Source organism: Solea senegalensis, unplaced genomic scaffold, assembly GCF_019176455.1.
Source record: "Solea senegalensis isolate Sse05_10M unplaced genomic scaffold, IFAPA_SoseM_1 scf7180000015295, whole genome shotgun sequence".
NCBI classification, from domain to species: Eukaryota; Metazoa; Chordata; class Actinopteri; order Pleuronectiformes; family Soleidae; genus Solea; species Solea senegalensis.
Genome location: NW_025321287.1, coordinates 21477 through 42186, shown reverse-complemented (window position 1 = coordinate 42186; position 20710 = coordinate 21477). Strand labels below are relative to the sequence as shown.

Below are 20710 nucleotides of genomic sequence, written 5' to 3'. Positions count from 1 at the left end.
TTCCAACAGGAAACTGAAGTTGTTGTTATTTTGTAGACCGCTCGCTCTCCCACACCAAACCTCATAGAGAAAACCAGCGATTTAACATCACAGCGAAACAGTTGCTGTTGATCCACTGCTGCCTCCATCACTAAGTTCTAATGTCTTATTTCATGACTTCACTTATGAAATTCTTCATTTAGATTGACCTCAGTGACACAAAGTGACCACACGAGGCAGCAGTAGACCAGCAGCTCCTGTGTCCCCACGACCTTAAATCACTGATTTTCTCTATGGGGTTTGGTGTGAGAGAGCATTTTTGAGTCTGCTGTGTGAACGTAGCCACAGTGTAACCTTACCGACATTGTATGTAGCACACACACACACACACACACAGTTTCCTTCATCTACATCCTGTCCTTCACATACACTGAACACCCTGAACAACTCCATTACCCAGAATGCATCACTCTGGAGGTCTCAGGACTTCTCTCTCTCTGCTTTCTTTTCCTCTCGTGTTGTTGACGTTTTTTTTTTTCACCATGTCACTTGTAAAATAAGAAGCGGTCACTTTTTCTGCTGCTGGACTGAAACACAAACATTCACAGAGTCCTGGACCCGGTCCTGGACTCTGCAGGTTACTGTGGGGGGGGCGGGGTTTAAATCCAACTGCATGTCACAGCTTCTTTCTGCATGAGAATGTGCCTGCTTTAGAGCTGTGGAGGGTGAACTGTGGTCGTCCTGCAGGGGGCGCCAGGGTGCAGATGTATTTTATTATTAACGACTACTGTTACATAAAGAAAATGCTTCAGTACCAGGATTATTACATATTCTGTCTAACAATAAAGAAGTGTTGTTTTCTACCACGTCAGACTCCTGTGGAAACATTCACTCACTCACGACCACCACAGGGATTATAATCTGCACTTCAGCCCACGGATGGAAAAAAGATCAGATTTCTTCACAAGTTTTCATTCTACTCTAGTTCACTTTTTTTTTAAAAATACGAAAAATTATTTTTAATTTTAGTTGGATTAAGAAAATGTGGGAAATTAGTTTTTTTTATCATGTAGCAGAGGACATTAGTTTTTGATACCGATTTATTTTTTTGCGTTGTTGTGATACAAAACTGCAGAGGTTTTTAGTTTCCTTAGAAACTCGTAAATGCTACGTCAGAAAACTACGACATATTGTATTTTCGACATATTGTAATTTTCACCAAAAAAATCTATTTCTTTTCTCTTCCTACGACCTGAAGATGGCGGCGAATTCATCAAAATGCTGATTTGACACCTTTCAATCATACTGCACGTGGTCATATTGCGATTTCCATTTTTTGGGATGAATTGTTCCGCCATACTTCGCAAACCATTAGCTAAAAAAAACAGTGTTAAACCCTGCGCTATATCACGTTAAACAAGCTTAAGTTATGAGTTGACGTAAATCAGCGTTTTTGTTTTGTTTTTTTCTTCGTAAAACTCACTTATTCACACGTCACGAGTTTGGAGAAGAAAAGTTTTTTTCATCTTTGTTTTTTAAAGAAATGAGACTGACACAGAGGACAAAGTCTTCTTCAAGTCTGCATATATTTTTTATGGTAACATTCATTCATTCATTCATTCAATCAGAGCTTCAAGGTGAACGGGTGAAATGTGAGGGAGCGACGGTCGAGAAATTTCGCGATAAAGATGAGGATGATGAAGAAAAAAAAATGAGTCAAAAAGGGACGAAAACATCGCATTTTCACTGAGGATGCACAAAGTGCTTTTAGCCTCCAGGGGGCAGTCTCACGTTGCGCTAGCTTTCTCTTCATAGACTGTTCATTAAAAGTGGGCGTGGCCTTCTGCTTCACAGTTTAAATTTGAACGTTATTTACAAAATTGACGTCATGTTCTTCTGACGTAGACCTGAAACTAGTCTGGTTTTACGATTTATCGATGATTAATCAATCACTAAATCAATCGTCAATTATCAAAGTGTTTGTTTTACTGATTCAAGAAAATGTTCCGATTTTTTCAGCTTCTTAAACGTGAATATTTTCTGTTTTCCATTATTTCGAGATGACGACGTCCATTTTTACTAACAGTCTAAGTTTAAAACACACGCAGCAGCAGGAGGAAAACAAACAAACAAACAAACAAACAAAAAACGTAGGAATTCCATGGATCACATGACCTACACTCAGACGCTCCGTCTTTTCCCATTGGGATCATAACGATGTTCGGGAACAGGAACCAGTGCAGACGAAAAAAAACAAACAAACAACAGAATCACGCTAACTCCCGTCATTCACCGCGATCAACGTCCGACACGAGGGACAATCTGCTGAGTCATGGTTCAGAGGGTGAACGGGGGGGGGGTTAAAAATCCAAAAATATATATATTTATGTTCATATTTATATATATTTATATATTTACGAGGTATGTATCCACAAAAAAAAACAAAAACAGAAGAAAACATTTGAAAATAGACTTTAGTCTCTTGTGTTTTCCACACGTGTCCTCGCTCGCGTTTGACGAGGAAACGTTGTTAATATTTAGTTGTAAATATTAGTTCAAATTAGCAAAAATAAAAGTGGGATTAAAAGCCGGCGCTCCTGTGTCAGAACCTCCGACAGCCGCGTCTCCGTCATCCAGGAGTCCGATAGGCGGCGGCGAGGCGGCGCTGGCTCCTCCTCCTCTCCAACCACAAAAAAAAAACTAAAAATCATTTTTCAAACAAAAAAGAAAGAAAAAAATCACTTTGTCCTTAAAGAGAAAACAAACAAACACGTGAAATCCTCGTAACCGTTGATTTCCCAAAGACCACGGCGTCAAGGCGGAGGGTTAGAGGTCAGCGGAGGTCGCCAAAGGTCATCAAAAAAAAAAGAAAAAAAAAAAGGTGTCTCTGTGCATCAAAACAACCTCAAAATTAAACAACCAGTGACGCCCCCTCCTGGCAATTGTTATGTAGGCTGGCAGTAGAAGACTCCTCCTCCTCCTTCTTCTTCTTCCCCCTGTGGTCATGCGAGGTACTGCTGCATCGCCGTCTTCGCCCTGAGAGAAAAAACATCACAGTGAGTTCATGACTGTGTGTGTGTGTGTGTGTGTGTGAGTGTGTGAGTGTGTGAGTGTGTGAGTGTGTGTGTGTGTGTGTGTGTGTGTGTGTGTGTGTGTGTGGGACAGTGAGTGGTTTACACAGCAGCACACACAGGCCAGGCTTTAACTTTAATAGAGTAGAATGAATGAGTGTGTGAGTGAATACGTGAATGAGTGAATACATGAGTGAGTAAGTGAATACGTGAATATGTGAGTGAGTAAGTGAATACGTGAATGTGAATATGTGAGTAAGTGAATACGTGAATATGCGAGTAAGTGAATACGTGAATGAGTGAATATGTGAGTGAGTAAGTGAATACGTGAATGTGAATATGTGAGTGAGTAAGTGAATGAGTGAATATGTGAGTAAGTAAGTGAATACGTGAATGAGTGAATGTGAATATGTGAGTGAGTGAGTGAATACGTGAATGAGTGAATGTGAATATGTGAGTGAGTGAGTGAGTCTCACCGGTCACTGAGGTTGGCGTCAGACGCCTGGGTCAGTTTGTGCAGAGCGTCGATGAAGCCCATTTCCTTCAGCTTGTCCTGACGCTCTTGAGAACCTGCAGGTGGACGTCAGAACCAGAGGAGGAGTTACTCACTCATTCATCTACAGTGTCATTATAGTGAACAGGTCAGACATTCAAAGGTTAAACTGCACCAGTGTCTTTAAATATGTACAAGTTTGATTTACTGTGGACTAAATCAGTGTTTCCTAAACTGAAAGTGTCCACACTTCTTCCTTCCCTCCTCTTCTCTCTGAACCCTTTGTTTCTCTCGCTCTCTCTCCGTCTCTTACCGTCCTCCTCGTTCCAGATCAGGTTGGAGACACAGAAAGTGGCAGCGAGCTGCAGCTTCACGTTTGAATGTCCCTGCATTTTCACACAACACAAACATGTAAACATGTAAACGTGTAAACGTGTAAACAACATTCAGAAACAGAAGAATAAAAACACTCTTCACCTCATTAAACATAAAGAATAAACACTAATGTTGTTACCATGTAGTATTTGATTTTCTGCAGCATGTCGTCGTTGGTCATGATCAGATCCTTGGCTGTGTTGCCGTCGGCGATGTTAGAGAGAATGCACAGCGTCTGACAGAGGAGAGAGGAGAGGAGAGGAGACGAGAGGAGAGGAGACGAGAGGAGGTAACATCAGCAGTTTCTTGTTTCAGGATTCAGATAAAAACAGAAATAACGGACGATTTTCGCTCAGATCTACAGACGCTGTGATGACATCATCACTTCACTCACCTGCTCCTTCACCTCGATGCTATGCTCCGCCTCCAGGATGAGAGTCACCGCCTGCATGATCTGTTTCCCGTGAGAACTCATGATCTGGTCGATGTGCTGGCAGACAGACAGACAGACAGACAGACAGAGTCAGTTCTCATGCTGCTGCTCATGTTTGTCTTTCTTCTTATTAGATTTAACAGGAGGAGGAACGTTGAGGTGAGTTAGTGCTGCTTCACTGTAACCACTTTATTAGGAACACCTGTTTAATCTCATCACAGCCAACATAGAGAGCTTTATTTTCACTGTAAACTTCATACAAGAACAATTACCTTCATAATCATTCATCTCTCCATTAATTGTGACATGTGATGAATAGGAGGATTATCTGTATCTTTACAGAATCTGATCTGTGTGTGTGTGTGTGTGCGTGTGTGTCTCTCACCGGGCGCGTGGACAGCAGGTTCCGCAGTAAACCCAGCGTCTTCATCAGGACGTTGGTGTCGGGGTCTGACAGCAGACGGAACAGCTGCTCTGTGCCGAGACATCGGACGATCTCCACCTTCACCTTCTGATCCGCCTGGAACGCCATGTTCTTCACACACACACAAGGTTTGTGATTAACTTAATAATAATAATAATAATAATAATGAAACATGTATTTAAAACATTTACCTTGAAACCAAGTCCCGACACACGCACACACACACACACACACACACACACTTACCATCAGGGCCCAGATCCCGTTGACCCTCAGTGCTGGACTGTCACTCTGGGTTAAACTGCATAGTAGTTCGATCACTCCTGACTCCAGGATCGGCTGCAAACACACAAACACTGATTTATTTATTCACTCAGAGGCAAAAGAAACAGGTTTTTTAATTAAGAAAGAAAATAGTTTTACAACATACTTGTTCATATCATTAGATGTTGATGTTTATATCAAGATATAAATCAAATCAATTATTCTGTAAGGCCGGGGCCATGTGGCTCATCAATAATACAACGTAATAAGATTAGACTGAGACGAGCAGCAGATTCAAGATTAAAATATAATCCAAACTCTGTGTGTGTGCGCGCGCGTACCTCTTTGCTGGGTGAAAACTCCAGCAGTAGATTGCATAGTGTGGATGAAGCCATGACCAGGATTTCATCTGGAGCGTTCTGCAACAGCTGATAGAGAGAGATTAGATTAGGAGAGATGGATTAATGGATTTATCCCTGAGGGAATATTATTAGGGTTTTTATAGCATCTTAAGACACGAGCTACAAAAAACAAGCACGCAGTAAAGGAAACATGCTTTAAAAAGTGCATTAAAATAATAATAAAATAGATAAATAACTATGTGTTTGGAACCCAACGTCTCTTGTTTTACTGAATTGACCAAAATGGCACAATATAGTCTCAAATGATCCTAGAAATAATCATATATCATAAAGTATTAAGTCGTAGACGATACAGTGATATACTAAAATAACTTCCTGTTACTTGGTCGTCTGAATTTTACATCTGTTTTCACTTTAGGAGGAGCAAAATAATCTAATCTGATTGTAGCTCACTGACCTTCATGAGCGGTTTCCACACGGCGTGGTCGTGGAAGCTGGTCCTCAGCTGCTGCACTGAGCGGGAAAGACTGTGAAGACACCTGGGAAAAAGTTTAAACAGCATTTTATACCAATGAAGAGACAAGAGACACACAAACACGCGTTAATGTGTCTTTCTTCACGCTGTACCTGACAGCAGCCAAGCGCACTTTAATGCTGGATTCTGAGAGGCCGCTGACGATCCTGTCCATCATGTTCTCCGTCTCTGTAATCTGACAAAAAAACAAAAAAAACAATCTATAAATGTATAAAATTATAAATGTTTGTAAAACACACAAAAACAGAAAAGGAGGGACAGTTACTTTTTTGCGGATGTCCTCGTCGTTGGAGCCGAGCGAGGCGTAGAGTTTGAAAGCAGCTTGTCGGAGCTCGTGCGCGTGTTTCAGGTCGTGATCCAACTGTGAACGGCAGAGCGGGTGAACGGTTAAAGTCACAGTACGTCGTTTATCCGATCAGTCTGAATTTTCTGTCACGGGTAGACGATCACCCAAGTATGTTCCCACTCAATTTTGGTAAGAAACTGCCCACTGATGACGTCATAAAACGTGATCAAACTTTAAAGAAATCCTATTCTTTCTCAATGGGTGAAACTGTAAAAAAACCAACCTAAAATTTCTCTGTCAAAACACATCAGATTTTAACAAAATTTGGTATGTGTGTGCAGGATCAGACCCTCTACCATCAGACTAAATTTAATCCAGATCTTTAATCTAGCGGTTGTAAATGTCACATGGTTCAGTCCCATTGAACCACTTCAGATGTGTACTATATCTCAGTGACATCTTAATAGATCAGGATGATTGCTTTGTGACGTGTAGGTGACCACCAGAGTATGTTCCCATTCAGTTTTAGTACGCATTGACCCACTGATGACGTCACTATGAAATCTTCAAGAAATCCCCATCTTTTCAAATGGGAAAAACTGTGAAAGAAACAATCATATCACTCTAACAGCTCATCGGATTTGAACAAAATTCGGTATGTGTATACAGGATCAGACACTCTACAATCCTGCCAAATCCGTAATCTGGAATAGATCTGGATTAAATTTAGTCTGATAGTAAACGTAACATGGTTCAGTCCCATCCAACAAGTTTTAACAGCTGTAAGCAGGTAAAGTTCTGCACAGTTCCAGTGAAAATGTCAACATTCCAGGTGCTGGTTTGTAAAAACACAGCGTAACACCATCCGTATGCTGTGTTCTTGATCTGAAAACAGGCCCCGCCCCCTGGACCCACCCTCTTGATGTCCGTGATGGCCGACACAGAGCTGGGGTATTTGAAGTAGTCGGCCAGCATGGCCACCAGGTGGTCGGTGGTGCTGGCGATCCGCTGCAGCTCCACGTCAGGCTCCATCAGGTAAGCCAGCGTCTCTGCGCCCTCCACCCGCTCCTCCAGCAGATGCTCTTTACTGCACATGCGCACCAGACACGGCAGCGTCTGGATTAAAGAAACGACAACAGACACGGAAAGTCACGTGTACAGCGTGTAAAGAGTTCATTCCATGTGTGTTTTTTTTAAAAGCAGTGTAGTGTTTGTGTTCAGCTGATCGAACATAAACAGCCTAGAAGTGAAGAGAACCATTTGAAGTAATAACTATGTGAATCCAGCAGGGGGAGCTCTGAGCATAGCTTTGACTTTAATTGCACTCTCAACAGTGACGTTAACATTATTTAACTTTTGATCTGAACCGTGTTCCTGAGCGAACGATCGTGGCATTAAAGCTTCTGAAATGGAAGTGTTCTGGTGTTGGATTTTGAAGGTCTTTAAGGAGAAAGTGTTTCGTTTGATTCATGGAAAGTTTCAGCGGAGACCGACCTTCAGGACGATGCAGCTCTCGTCCGTCCTGATGGCTCCCGCTCGACACATGTACGTTAAACTGCGACACAAAGACGAGAGGTTCAAGGAAACGTGTTTGTTTGTAAATAATAACGATGAATGAATTGTGGGGTTTACTGTGTGTTGCTTACCATTTGGCTGCGGTTAGCTGCATGTCTATGGGCTGATCCCTTTGCATCATTCTGACAAATACCTGAGAGAGACGCTCCCCGTCCACCAGCACTGCAGACAGAAGACTTTTAACATTACAACTGTGTGTGTGTGTGTGATGGAGAGAAGAGGAGGTTTCCTCACCGTTCACCAGCGTCATGGAGACCTGAGTGTTCTCATAGGCCAGGACTGAGAAACACTTTAACGCCTGCATCCGGACCTGGAGAGGACAGACAAGCACGTTATCGCTTGTGTCAGTCAGACAGACACAGACTCACTGATAGACAGACAGACAATGACCTTATATGAGGGGGAGATGAGCAGGGGGGCGATGTTCTGGATGGCACCGTGGTTGAACAGAACCGTCTGGTGCTCGGGCGTCTGCGGGGAAAACAAGCAACGACAACAACAACACAAACATCAGAACGTGGAAATCGCGACGCAGCTAAAATTAAAAACCGAGCGTGTGCGCGTGCGGTGACGCCGCGCGTGTGTGTCTCTGACCAAATACCAACAAATACCTTACAACAGTGGGAGAAGATCTGTGTGGTGTACTCCTGCGTTCTCTGCGAGCGGCTCAGGAGAGACATGAGGTGAGGAATCACAGTGGGGTCCTTTAAAAACACAACAACACGATTTTCACTTGTTTTCTCCTCTGTCTGTGTTTGTGGGCATATTAGGACATATTACATTATTAAATAACAATAATAAGATGATAAATGTCGGATGTTGTGAACCTACAGTGTAGAGCAGCTGCACAGGAGTGACTGGACTGATGAAGACCGTTCTGAGGCATCGGAGACAAGCTTCGATGAAGACCAGGTCTGGACACAGGAGACCTGGAGAGACAGGAGAACACGTTCAGACCAGGGTCCACACACACACACGTCAACAGCAGCTCTGAGTGTGTGTGTGTGTGTGTGTTTCAGACCTTGTAGAAGAGCAGGGATGATGTGACAGTCCACCAGGGACTTGATGTTGTTCTCAGTGCCCATGGCGAGGCTGCCCAGAACCACGGCACACTCGCTCCTCAGCTCCAGACTGGACGAACTCTGCTGGAGCAGGTACAGTAACCTGGACCACACACACACACACACACACACATATACGCACGCACGTCAGGTCCAAGGTCTTCATGTGAGTTTTCTGACATTTATTCTGATCTGATTTATAAAACATAGGCTTGATTTTTCTTTTTTTTTAATTAATAAGATAATTTTTCTTAAATTATTTTCAGTTTTTCTGAATTAATGAGATTTTATTTCTGGATTTTTTTTGCTTTTTTTTAAAATTTCTTGATTTTTTGCGGCTTTTATATTATGAAATAAAAACATTTCTTGATTTATTTTTTTATTTTTTTCTTGATTTCTGTCCTAAATTAATAAGATGATTTTTTGGCTCTATTTTCTAATAAAGGTATTAATAAGGCCCTGGGTTTATTTCATATACAGTAATTATCTTAATAATTATCTTGATAAAAGCAGGAAAAAAGAATGGAGAAAAATTATTTGATGTACTGTATTTTTCTATTTGTCTCATTAACTTGTTGCCGTGAAAATGCTGCTTTTTAATGACTAAAATGGGACGGCCATATTTTGTTTCCAGACCGTTACATTATTATATAATATGAATTTGTCCTCAACACACAGTGTGTTAATAAAAGAGGTAACATCTGTTAAAAATCTGCTGTTTCCTTCTATTTATAGGGTGAATAAAATGGGTTAAGGAGGCGACGAGAGGCGACATGGGAGTGAAGAGCTGCGACAAAGAATTCAGAGGAGGATCAACAAGTGTTTTTGAAAACAGGCTGCGGCATTACATTTAGGTCTCATTGACTTATATAAACAGAGTGTGAAGCAGCAATAAAGTGTGTATGTGTTGAGCAGAGACAGGGACAGAGAGTCAGAGACAGAGAGAGGGAGAGTGGACATACCTGGGCACGGCTCCCAGGACGATCAGATTGGCTTTCTGCTTGTTGTTTCCAATGACGGCGTTCTTCATATCACTGTGAAGACAGAGCACAGTTTCTTCTCAGTGATGTATTTGACAAACATTTGACAGATGGACTAAAGGTAGCAACACAAAAGTTTAACTTCAGTACGTTTATATGCTTTAAATCACAATGTGCAGCAGATTTCTTTACAGCAGCAGAACATCACATCAGTTCACTGTCAAAGTCACTGCAAGTTTGGAATTCTAATTCAAATACAGTTTCAGATGAAACCTGCTCTACTTCTTTGGCTTATTCACAGTTTAATCAAACTAAGGCCATAGTCCGACTAAGACAGACAATCAGTCAACTTGCCGAGTCGGATTATACATGTGGAGGAGAAAATTGATATATTGGCCACGTAGGTGGCGCTGTGTCTCCTAATAAGTAAGTGGAGTCTATCAGTCCGACTCCAGTCCGATGTATAAGCATATACATGCAGGAGTAATCGGACTATGAATCACATTACCCAGGTATGTTAGTCCGACTAAGACTAGCTCGATTTTAGTCGGACCAACGTGTGACTACATGACATGAAGCTAACTGAATTATTGTCTTAGTCTGACTAAAATCTGACTTTTAACATGCTTTAAGCTTAAAATTAATATAATATAATTTTGTCAATTCCGTGTATTTTTTTTGTCATTATATGTGATATATAGTGTATTTTACAAATGTGTAAACTATAGTAAATGATGATTGTCAATGCAACAGCGTTTATAACCAGGAAGATTCATCACAGATATTTCATCTTCATGATATGATGATCTAATGTAATCTTGTCTCCTGTGATGATATAGATCATCCACGTTTCTCAAACTGTGGTACGTCAGCTTCCTCTGGAGGTAGTTGGAGGAAAATCACAAATACTCTTCTACTGTATAGACCAGGGTGTGTGAGCGGCGTGTAGCTGAGGAATCTTTGACCACAGGGTGTAGAAAATGACATAAATAACAAAATAATTTAAATAAATTCAATAATAATAACTTTATCTCTCGCTCCATCTTCATTTAATTTCACGATACCAGTGTGTGAGGAAGAGGAGGATGAGGACAGAATGTTGTTGGTGTTCTCAGGTGGAACCACTGATATTGATCAAATATTGATATATTACACAGCCCTGTGGAGGAGTTCCATTCAGCTTCCTCAGTTTTCAGGGTTCATGCTGCCTCACACTGTCCTGACTGACATGAACTGAACAGTTCATCAATAACACCGTCTCCTCCTGCTCAAACACGTCTAAATGTCTCGTAAAATGGAGACCGCACACAGACAGAGTCCAGTCCAAATATGATCAGAGAAACCACAGAGTCGCAGACTGAGCCTGTTCAGCTCTGCAGGAGTCTGATGATATCAAATGGCAGGTGAGTGGCAGTGAGTGGAGCTAATGGAAAAGTACAGCTGTATTCAGTCAGGTGTTGGCGCGCGCCGTAACCACAGTTAGCCTCGTCTCCTCCCTTTTGAAGTCAAAAATAGCCACGTTATCGTCACAGTTCAGGTCACTGGCCGTCCAGACAGAGAGTGAAAGTGAGACGGGAAGAGAGATGAGGCCAAGTCACATGAAAGGCCATGTGTGTGTGTAAACATCAACATCATCTACAGCACTGGTCAGCAACTGGTGGCTCGGGGCCAAAAGTGGCCCACCAGCATTAATATCCGGCCCAACAGATGATTTTTACGATACATTTTATGATAAACAAAGAAAACTTGTTTAATACAACACTCTGAATCTACTAAGGAGGAAACTAATGATAATCTTTCATCAATACATTGATTAATCTGTTATTTTCTCTACTAACTGATGAGGTGTTTGGTTCACAAAACGTCAGAAAATGTTGAAAATGTTGATCAATGTTTGTCAAATCTAGAATGATGATGTTCTCAAATGTCTTGTTTTTTTCCAAACAAAAATGAATCCGTTTCACATTTAAGAAGCTGAAAAATCACAGAAACTTGTTTTAATTCTTTTAAAAACAACTCAAACCAACTAATTATCAGAATAGTTGATTTAGTAATTGATTAATAATCAATTAATTGATTAATTGAGTAATAGTTTCAGCCCTTACCAAGACTGAATCATTTTGGTTTGACAAGCTTTTTTTTAACTAACAATTACAAAAAAAGTTGCAGCATGAATTAAAACTCTGACACTTGTGGTGTACTAGAGGAGCAGTGCCGGCGAAGTGGGAAGGGGAGGTGCTAGAATTTATGTGAACAAATTACAGGTCATAATAAATTTGTTTGAACTTTGTTTGAAAAGTGACCTCCCTATCACATAATAGGGAAAAAAATAACCTATACAGAGTGGCTCAGCAGAATTAAGTCCACACTCTTCCCGCGAGCTCGACAGTGGAAATGCCAAACAACACACAGTCATTTACAGCAAAATGAGTCCAATCTTTGTGTATCATATCCTGACATAACATATACGTGTGTAGGTATGACGCTGCATGACTTACATGACTCCCTGCAGCACTTTCTGTGGGTCGGGGTCAAACAGTCTGTCAACATAATGCCGACTCGTGGCAGTGACTTCCTGCGTGAGGACAAATAAAACGGACAAATTAGTGGGAAAAACAACAAAACTTTGCACCAATAAATTCTCATCTCACATACACACACACACACATAACAACAACAACAACAACTTTAAGGTCATTATAAAAGCAAATTAACATTTAAAAGCCAATATTAGATTGATTAGTGATAATTTAGTTGCTTGTGCACACTCATGGGTCCACATTTGTGCAGCATCATTGCACCCGGACCCTTTAAGAGCTGTTAAACACATCACCCAGTGGCTGCATGTGATGTGACCCCAGAAAATTCTGTTTACATCACTGATAGCTCTAACTGGAACTTTCCACATGACCCCCAGAGGAGTAAAACCCCAGCCAGCAGATGAAAACAAAAACAACCACAGTCTGAACCTGCAAAAAACAAACCTGCTTTTACACATTAGATCAGAAACAGACACTGATGAGCTACTTCGAAGAAGATACACAAAATATTAATACAGGGCTCTTTCTAAAAATCATAAACAGATAAGGTAGGACAGGATAGGATAAATAGTCATTTATTATGATAATCTTTTTCTGATTCTCATATTTTGTGTTTAATCCATTGAGTTTAACGCTATTAACAGAATGTATTGGGCAACATGTAAACTAGTGTTTCCCACACATTTTATATGGGGACCCACTTTTAAAAGTGACAAACTTCTGTGACATAATGTACAACTGTGAACAGTGAGCAAACGTGTGCATAAACCTTTAAAGTTGCTGTCCTTTCTGTAACACTAATGCAATATTATTTGGAAAAGATTAACCAGAAATTGAATCATTTTAAAACATATATAGCTATAAAAATTTAAAAGCCCAAAATAGCTAGAAATACTATATTAGGAAGTACAATATGTGCAATTTTCATACAGACTTATACTCTGTTATTAGTGGTGCGATTTTTATATTAACTATTTTATTTATTTATTCATAGGTTCCGCTCGTCTTTATTGAAAGAAAGCCGCACAATTCATTCATTCATTATTGGTCTTATATAGTGCTGCAACAATTAATCAATGGATCAGTGAATGCATCGTAAACTATACTGATCATCCATTTAATTGTTTTTTAATAACCAAAACAAGCCAGGAGACTAGCTTCTGTCTGAAGGGTCCGTTCACGATTTTGATCTCAATTTTTTTTTTTTGCTGCCACTTTAAATTTAAGCGATTATACACAAAACGCCCACTTACACCTGCTAAATAAACGTGTAAATACATGCTAGTAGGTGGCTAACTGTTACTAACAGAGCTATTATTTTATCATTGGAGAAAACTCCTGGAGGCAGGCTAGTGGCTACGCTAGTGGTTAGCTTATTTTTAGCTAGCTTAGTTCGCTTCTGTGATTTGCAATCTCCGGAGATTACTGTCGAGTGTCATTTCACGTTTGGATTAAAGAGCGGGGTCCTGAAAAACTGCACTGTGGGTTATTTAAATGAGTGTGGGATTATTTGAGCACGAACAGCGGTGACAGCGCTGTCACTTAGCAGTTAGCTGCTAACTCATTCCCCCCAGTGACACTGACAGCTACTTCCGTCGTTCGGTTTGTATCTCTTCACACACCGGCGCGGCGGGCGGAAGTCAGCCGCGCGCACTTAACGTCACGTGTTTGGAACGTTCCCGCCCGCTCGGGCAGTATCGGCGTATAAAACTAACCAGCGCGAGCTACGTATGCGCGCCGCCCCAGGTGCTACATGTTGCAAAGGCTTTGAACTTAGCTTCACGTGCTAACAGAGGGCATAAACCTCCACAGTTTCACTGGCCGCGGCCAAGTAACCGCTCCGTGCTGGAGGTTTAGACCGGTGGGGGTGTGACGAGAGGCGGAGTGGCACTCACAGACAGCACGCTGATGCGGAGAGGGGCCTCCAACAAGCACGCCATCTCTCTTCCCACGATGGAGCGCCCCGGTCGGCGCAGCTCTCCGCAGACACTCCGCCCCCCAGAGCAGCAACAGCAGCTGACAGTGACGGGCGGACTGTGTGTATGTGTGTGTGAGAGAGAGAGAGTGAGCGGCGCCTGTGTGGAGTTACTGCGGCCTCTCAGTCACGCAGCTCCCGCAGCAGCAGTGCGGCAGAGCGGCGGTGTTTCTGTGCGGGGCTGAGCTGCGACGGTCACCGGCAGCAGAAACCAACCGCAGCGCTAACTTTAGCTAAACTGTCTGTCTCACTGTGGATTTGTTGATTAGGTAAATATTGTTTATACACGTGACGTCGTTTGGCCGCTCATTCTGGAAGTTTCGACACAAGCAGCGACCTGAGCCATAAAAGGCAAATATTCTACTTGTACATGAAATTATATATGCAAATATATAATATTAAATCTTATATTTAACCCCCAGGCGTCTGCAATCTAGAATTTTTTTTCTTTTTCTTTTTTACTCCAAAAGAGTGATTTTTTTTTTTGTTAAATGGAGCAAAGAAACCAGGAGATTTCACTGAAGACTACCATCTTATTTCATTAAGAACAAAAATGTCGACTTCCAAAAACATTACACATTGATATGTTTTCTGCATAAATCTCTTGATTAAAAATAACTAAACTAAACATTGTTATTTTTCATATAACTCGTGTTTTTTGGGGTTTTAAAATTAAATAACTTGCATTTGAAGGGTTGAAATCTTAATAATTATTAAAAATTTGATAGTTTTCATCAGGACTGGAGTTGATCAAATGATTTAATCCAAAAAAAAGGAGATTAGTTTTTAATCTGTACTACAATTATTGCTGTTTTTGAAAGTGGAAATTTTTGTCCATAGTGACTTAGGATGGTAGTAAATTCACATTTTCTGGTTTCTCTGGAGTAAAATTCAAGCCCAAGCCTTATTTTTTTTCTCTCATGTAAAATCCAGAAACTACGAGATTTTTTCCAGGCATGTTTTTTGCTTATGGAAATCTCGTAAAATATTACACAAATTAAAACATGTATTTCATTCGTTTTGTATCATTTCTTTTAGCTTTGTGTTGAATCTGCCGCACACAATCACAGTTGTTTTACCTAAGCCAGTGACGTACTTGCAGCGCACGCGCAGACGGTGACAGACGCGAGGTGGGAAAATTCGTTCTCGCTCGTTTTTGTAATAATACGAAGTTCCCTCATCTGCGTAAAAATGATTTTCAGAGTCAGTTTGTGAGTTTGGGACGGATTAAATCGGATTAACACACTCTTCTTTGTCACAGTAAGTGCTCATTGCGTTAGCATGTTAGCTTGTTTTCTGTGGGTCGCACACTTGTGTGTGTGTGCTCGCTGTTATTAGCATTAGCTTTACAGTGACATGCTGCCTTCAGGTGCTGATTTTTACTACTTTAACGTCAAATAGGCGGTTCTAGCTGGACGTGCTTTAACTACGTGCTATGAGTTTTGGCAAAAAACGTTAACGAGACGTTTATTTGTAAATGAAAGACTCTACAAAGTCACAGATATGAGCTGAATTTACGTGTCTGAAGTTGTGTTTACGGCAACGTAACTTTCAGTTGTTATTGCCGTTAGAGTGCCTGCCTAGTACTTTGTGGAATCAACCTTTACAACTTAGCACGGTTGATGATAGAGATTAAATGTTTGGTTTGTGAGCATCAGGAGGCTTTCAGCAGCTCCCACATTTAGATTTGTGAAAAACGGCTGTGAATTGACAGACAAATGACAGTTTTAAAATCCCCCTCGTCTTCTCTTTTTCTTTTTTTAAAAAAACTGTTTTAATATGGGAGTCAATGGGAGGTTTGAGCAGAACTCTCTGTGCTTTTAGGTGATTTTAAGAAACACAGCAAATCATGCGAAAATGAAAACAACACACAGGGTTAGACGACAACCATAGCAACGTTTTTATGTAGAAACTGTCTGTGTAGGTTGGAAACAGCAGAGTGTTTCCCACTCTGGCCACGCCACACACAGTCATTATAAAATCTGAAAACGTCCCAATAAAAGTACAAAAGTTAAACTGCGATTGTTTAAAAACCATAATATGTATCAAAACTATGATTTAGGTGAGAAAGGCCACGTTTCCAATTCATGTGTATGTGAACATTTTTCACAGATTTTTTGCTGAGAACTCTACTCATCGGTGTGCATTGCAGAGCAGGCACTCTAATAAATGTCACTGTGAATGCTGTTTTTTTGCAGCTCGCCTCACGTGTTGGCGCCAGCATGAAGATCGCGGTGGAAGGCTGCTGCCACGGTGAGCTGGACAAGATCTATGAGACCATCGGCTACCTGGAGAAGAGGGAGGGGGTGAAAGTGGACCTGCTGCTCTGCTGCGGAGACTTCCAGGCCGTGCGGAACGAGGGAGACATGAAGTGCATGGCGGTTCCGGCCAAGTACAGGACGATGCAGACCTTTTACAAGTCCGTGCTTTACTTTTACTTCTTTACTTTACTTTACTTATTTAAACCTTTAAAACAGCGGGAGGTCAGAGTTTTACTCTTCGTTATTTCAGATATTACTCTGGGGAGAAGAAAGCTCCAGTTCTGACCATCTTCATCGGAGGAAACCACGAGGCGTCCAATCACATGCAGGAGCTTCCCTACGGAGGCTGGGTGGCGCCAAACATCTATTATCTGGGTACAGACCTGCAGATAAACTCAAATAAATCAATAATAAACGTCTGTTTATTCCCGGGTTTTGACTCCACTTTGTGTCCTCAGGTTATGCCGGGGTCGTCCGCTACAAAGGGATTAGAATCGGTGGATTATCGGGAATCTTCAAATCTCGCGACTACAGGAAAGGTGAAGTGTTTGATGGACTGCGTGAACGATTAAAAGTCGTAGACATTAATTCAATGTGTTTTTGAGAATTATTCTTTTTTTTAAAGGTCACCATGAATTCCCTCCGTACAACCCCGACACTCTGCGGAGTGTGTATCACATCCGGAATATTGAGGTTTTCAAATTAAAACAGGTAAATATCACAACGTCAGCTTTAAGGTACAAAGTTAAACTGGTTATTATTGTTTGAAAAAATTCATTTGTGTTTGCCCAATAAACACAATTTAATTTTTTTATTTTTCACTTAAAGCCCACATAGACCGGAAGCTCCAATTTTACGCTGCGTTTGTGTGTGTATCTGCGTCATGACCTCGTTTATGAAACCCTAAAGTTTCAGAACAAACAGTTCAGCCACTGCTGACAAAATAGTGTTGTATTGTTTTCCTGGGCTCTGCGAAGCGGATCGGCCCTTCCTTAATTTGATGTCGTCATCAGAAATCCTCACCACTCCTCTCACCACCGTAGCGCCTCCTGGTGCGGGCACTAGATTTTCATTTGCGTTTTACCAGTTTATTTAAACTAAAGTTACCAAGTTAAATGAACGCCATTTTATGTAACTTGTTCATTTTCACATCAACTCATTAATTTAATTCAAACTAAATGAACAGATGTTCATAAACCTTATGTGAACGTAAACAAATCCTTCATTATTAACTTAATCAAAGTCATTATGTTAAGTTTGTCTCCCCTTTATTCATCGACCCTCTCAGATCCAAATGCCCGTGGACATCTTCCTGAGTCACGACTGGCCTCGGGGGATCTACTACTACGGCAGCACGGAGGAGTTACTGCGTAAGAAGAGGTTCCTGCGTCAGGAGGTGGAGTCAAACACTCTGGGAAGTCCTGCTGCAGAGGAGCTGCTGGCTCACCTTCAGCCCAGCTACTGGTTCTCTGCTCACCTTCACGTCAAGTTTGCTGCTGTGATGCAGCATCAGGTGAGAGTCGCTCTGTCTTCTCTGGAGTTTGAAATCTGAAAGCCTTTTAACTCCACGGCGACTGCTCTTGTCTTCAGGCTAAAGGGGACGCCGCTCCAAGAGTCACCAAGTTCTTGTCTCTGGATAAATGTTTGCCCTACAGGGAATTCTTACAGGTGAGAGATGGCGTGTTCTCCTCGGATACAGAAGCTTTTCAGTCGATGGTTTTAATTTTTGGACTCTTGTGATGCAGATAGTGGATGTCCCAGAGAGACCGGGTTCATCCGAGGGTCTGGAGTACGATCCAGAGTGGCTGGCTATCCTGAAGGCCACCAACAGTCTTCAGAGGACAACCCCTCACCCCTGGAACCCACCGGAGAACAACGGCCTGCACCAACGGTACACGAGTTCAACCTGTTGTTAATCCTTCAGATTATTATTCTCTTTGTGTCTTTTGCACCCTACGTAAATGAGAGAACTCGTTCGAGCGCGTTTGTCGCATAAAAAAAACGTAATTTTTAAAGCTTACTGTCTCGAGTGAGTAAACACGTGTTTAACCATGAAACTCGTACCTTTAGGGGGCGACACAACTCACTTTTTTCAAATGTTTGAGTGCCGCGATGACGCCTGCAACGATAACTCGATTATTACTAAAATTTTTATAAGAATTAAAACAAGTTTTATCTGATTTTTCAGCTTCTTAAATGTGAATATTTCATATTTAATGTCCTGCAGGTTGACTCCCCGATGCCACGCTGCATGTGTCGGGTTATGGAAGTCTCTTTTTAGCACCTTTTTTTTGCTGTAGTGTAAAGATATCATAAAATGATTACATTAGAATAAGGAACAACTCCTTGGTGTACCTTGGAGAGGTTATGTCATTTTTCAGCTTCTTCAATATGAATATTTTCTGGTTTCTTTTCTCCACATAAACAAAGAAATCATCGTTTCCAGGTTTGACAAACAATGATAAACATTTTTTTACATTTTCTGAACCAAGCGATGACTCGTTTAACGGAGGAAATGATCGACAGATTAATCAAAATGAGAATAATCGTCCGTTAACGTCGTAGTTTAAAATCCCGAGTTCTTGCCTCCTTGCATAAATCTGCAGTCTAAATACTGGGTCTCTGGTTTCACCACAAACCGTAAAAAAAAAACCCCAAAAAACACTGAAATAACTATGACGTGGGGGCATTTCAGCCACAACACCCTCAGTCTGGATGAGGAGAGTGACAAAGTCCCACAGCAGCTCTTACAGTCGTGGTTTTAATCCCAGTCTATGTTCGTCAGGTGGGATTACAGAGTGTCAGAAGTGGCCATGATGCAGGTGGTGGAGGATCTCAGCGGAGAACTCGCCGTGCCGGACAACTTCAGCCGCACCGTGCCGCCCTACGACCCCGGTAGGCCGCAGTACCACGCCGCGCCAAGCTGTGGCACCAACCCCCAGACGACGGAGCTGTGCGCCACGTTAGGCCTCACGGACCTCTACGCTCAGGTCGTGCAGGGAGGGGAGGAGCCGGGCCGAGTTTTGGGCAGCACCGGAGGAGAGGAGGAGGACGACAATGATGAAGAGGGGAATGGCGCGGACGAGCCCAGCGAGTATCCGACAGACACGTCGGGATTGTCGAGTTCCTTTAATCCGGATGAGATCACCATCGAGGACGAGTGGGAGGAAGAGGAGGAAGAAGAAATGAAGGAGAAAGAAGCAGCAGCAGCAACAACAACAACATCAGGAGTTAATCTCTCTGAAATCCACACACCGAGTCGTATGGTTCTGCCCGAGCCCAAGTCTGACGTCTCACCCATTCACATGTCCCGCCTCATGAACCTGCCCCCTCCCTCACACTCCACCCCGGCTGCTCCTCGCTCTCACTCTGCATCCGCAGAGGGGGGCGGAGTCTGTGAGGGCGTGGACGAGGAGGAGGTGGAGGAGGGCAAGGACGCGTCCGCCGCTGCGCGTGTTTTCAAACGCACCAGCGACGAGGCCGGAGGTCCCGGCAGCAGAGGCACGACTCCACGCATCAAACGCAGGAACCAGGTCATCTACACCGCGGAGGAGGACGAGGATTAGAGGTCAGAGGTCAGGGACTCCTTCTGAATCAACTCTGCTTTAGTTTCTATTGATTTGTGGGACTTTAATTTATGTGTTTATCGTCAGCTTTTTATACAGAAAAAACATCATGAGTTATTGAGCTTTGAGTTAACTGAAGGACGACTCTGATTTCTCAGCCTGGGCTCCGTTTTCCTCTGTTTTAACGGGTCAATGATCAACGGGGATCAGGACTGAGCGACAACAGGTTACCTGGCAACCTCAAAATGAGCGGAAGAAAAAACAGATTTTAGTCACTTTGTAAATGATTCTCCCTCCTGCACCAAACCCCATAGAGAAAATCAGTGATTTTAGCTCTCAGGGACACAGGAGCTGCTGGTCTACTGCTGCCTCGTGTGGCCACTTTGTGTCACCGAAGTAAATCCAAACAGGATTTCAAGCGCAAATGTTGCAAAATAACTCATCTGAACTTAGTGATGGAGGCAGCAGTGGATCAACAACTCCTGTGTTCTGTGATGTTAAAATCACTGATTTTCTCTAAGGGGTTTGGT

At 42.1% G+C, this 20710-nt stretch overlaps 2 protein-coding genes across 4 annotated transcripts; one reads left to right on the top strand and one right to left on the bottom strand.

Annotated features, from left to right (window-relative positions):
* Positions 1-1546: 1546 nt before the first annotated feature.
* armc8 (armadillo repeat containing 8) lies at positions 1547-14331 on the bottom strand. Its single transcript, XM_044017314.1, has 22 exons — positions 14274-14331; positions 12337-12413; positions 9821-9892; positions 8819-8961; positions 8629-8726; positions 8409-8501; positions 8188-8268; positions 8032-8107; positions 7869-7959; positions 7717-7777; positions 7138-7338; positions 6202-6297; positions 6029-6111; positions 5859-5940; positions 5381-5467; positions 5022-5114; positions 4737-4886; positions 4313-4408; positions 4058-4153; positions 3857-3929; positions 3527-3620; positions 1547-3015 (listed from the first exon to the last, which is right to left on the bottom strand). The coding sequence occupies exons 1-22, from the start codon at positions 14316-14318 to the stop codon at positions 2982-2984; spliced, it is 2022 nt and encodes a 673-aa protein (XP_043873249.1). The 5' UTR covers positions 14319-14331; the 3' UTR covers positions 1547-2981.
* dbr1 (debranching RNA lariats 1) lies at positions 14287-20486 on the top strand. Of its 3 annotated transcripts, none has more exons than XM_044017315.1 (9): positions 14287-14418; positions 16552-16772; positions 16865-16989; positions 17073-17153; positions 17240-17325; positions 17903-18127; positions 18205-18282; positions 18360-18505; positions 19400-20486. In XM_044017315.1, the coding sequence occupies exons 1-9, from the start codon at positions 14287-14289 to the stop codon at positions 20178-20180; spliced, it is 1875 nt and encodes a 624-aa protein (XP_043873250.1). In that variant the 3' UTR covers positions 20181-20486. The 3 variants fall into 3 exon arrangements, with proteins under 3 accessions (XP_043873250.1, XP_043873252.1, XP_043873251.1); XM_044017317.1 differs by lacking the exon at positions 14287-14418 and adding an exon at positions 14566-14622; XM_044017316.1 differs by lacking the exon at positions 14287-14418 and adding an exon at positions 15392-15613.
* Positions 20487-20710: the final 224 nt, after the last annotated feature.

Excerpts from the sequence above, each read along its gene's own strand:
- armc8 (XM_044017314.1), bottom strand. The coding sequence starts at position 14,318 with ATGGCGTGCTTGTTGGAGGCCCCTCTCCGCATCAGCGTGCTGTCT. Across the intron at positions 12,414-14,273 it reads TCCGCATCAGCGTGCTGTCT|GAAGTCACTGCCACGAGTCG; the intron begins GTGAGTGCCACT and ends GTCCTCACGCAG. Across the intron at positions 5,468-5,858 it reads TGTGGAAACCGCTCATGAAG|CTGTTGCAGAACGCTCCAGA; the intron begins GTCAGTGAGCTA and ends TCTCTCTATCAG.
- dbr1 (XM_044017315.1), top strand. The coding sequence starts at position 14,287 with ATGCGGAGAGGGGCCTCCAACAAGCACGCCATCTCTCTTCCCACGATG. Across the intron at positions 14,419-16,551 it reads CAGTGACGGGCGGACTGTGT|CTCGCCTCACGTGTTGGCGC; the intron begins GTATGTGTGTGT and ends GTTTTTTTGCAG. Across the intron at positions 16,990-17,072 it reads GCCAAACATCTATTATCTGG|GTTATGCCGGGGTCGTCCGC; the intron begins GTACAGACCTGC and ends TTGTGTCCTCAG.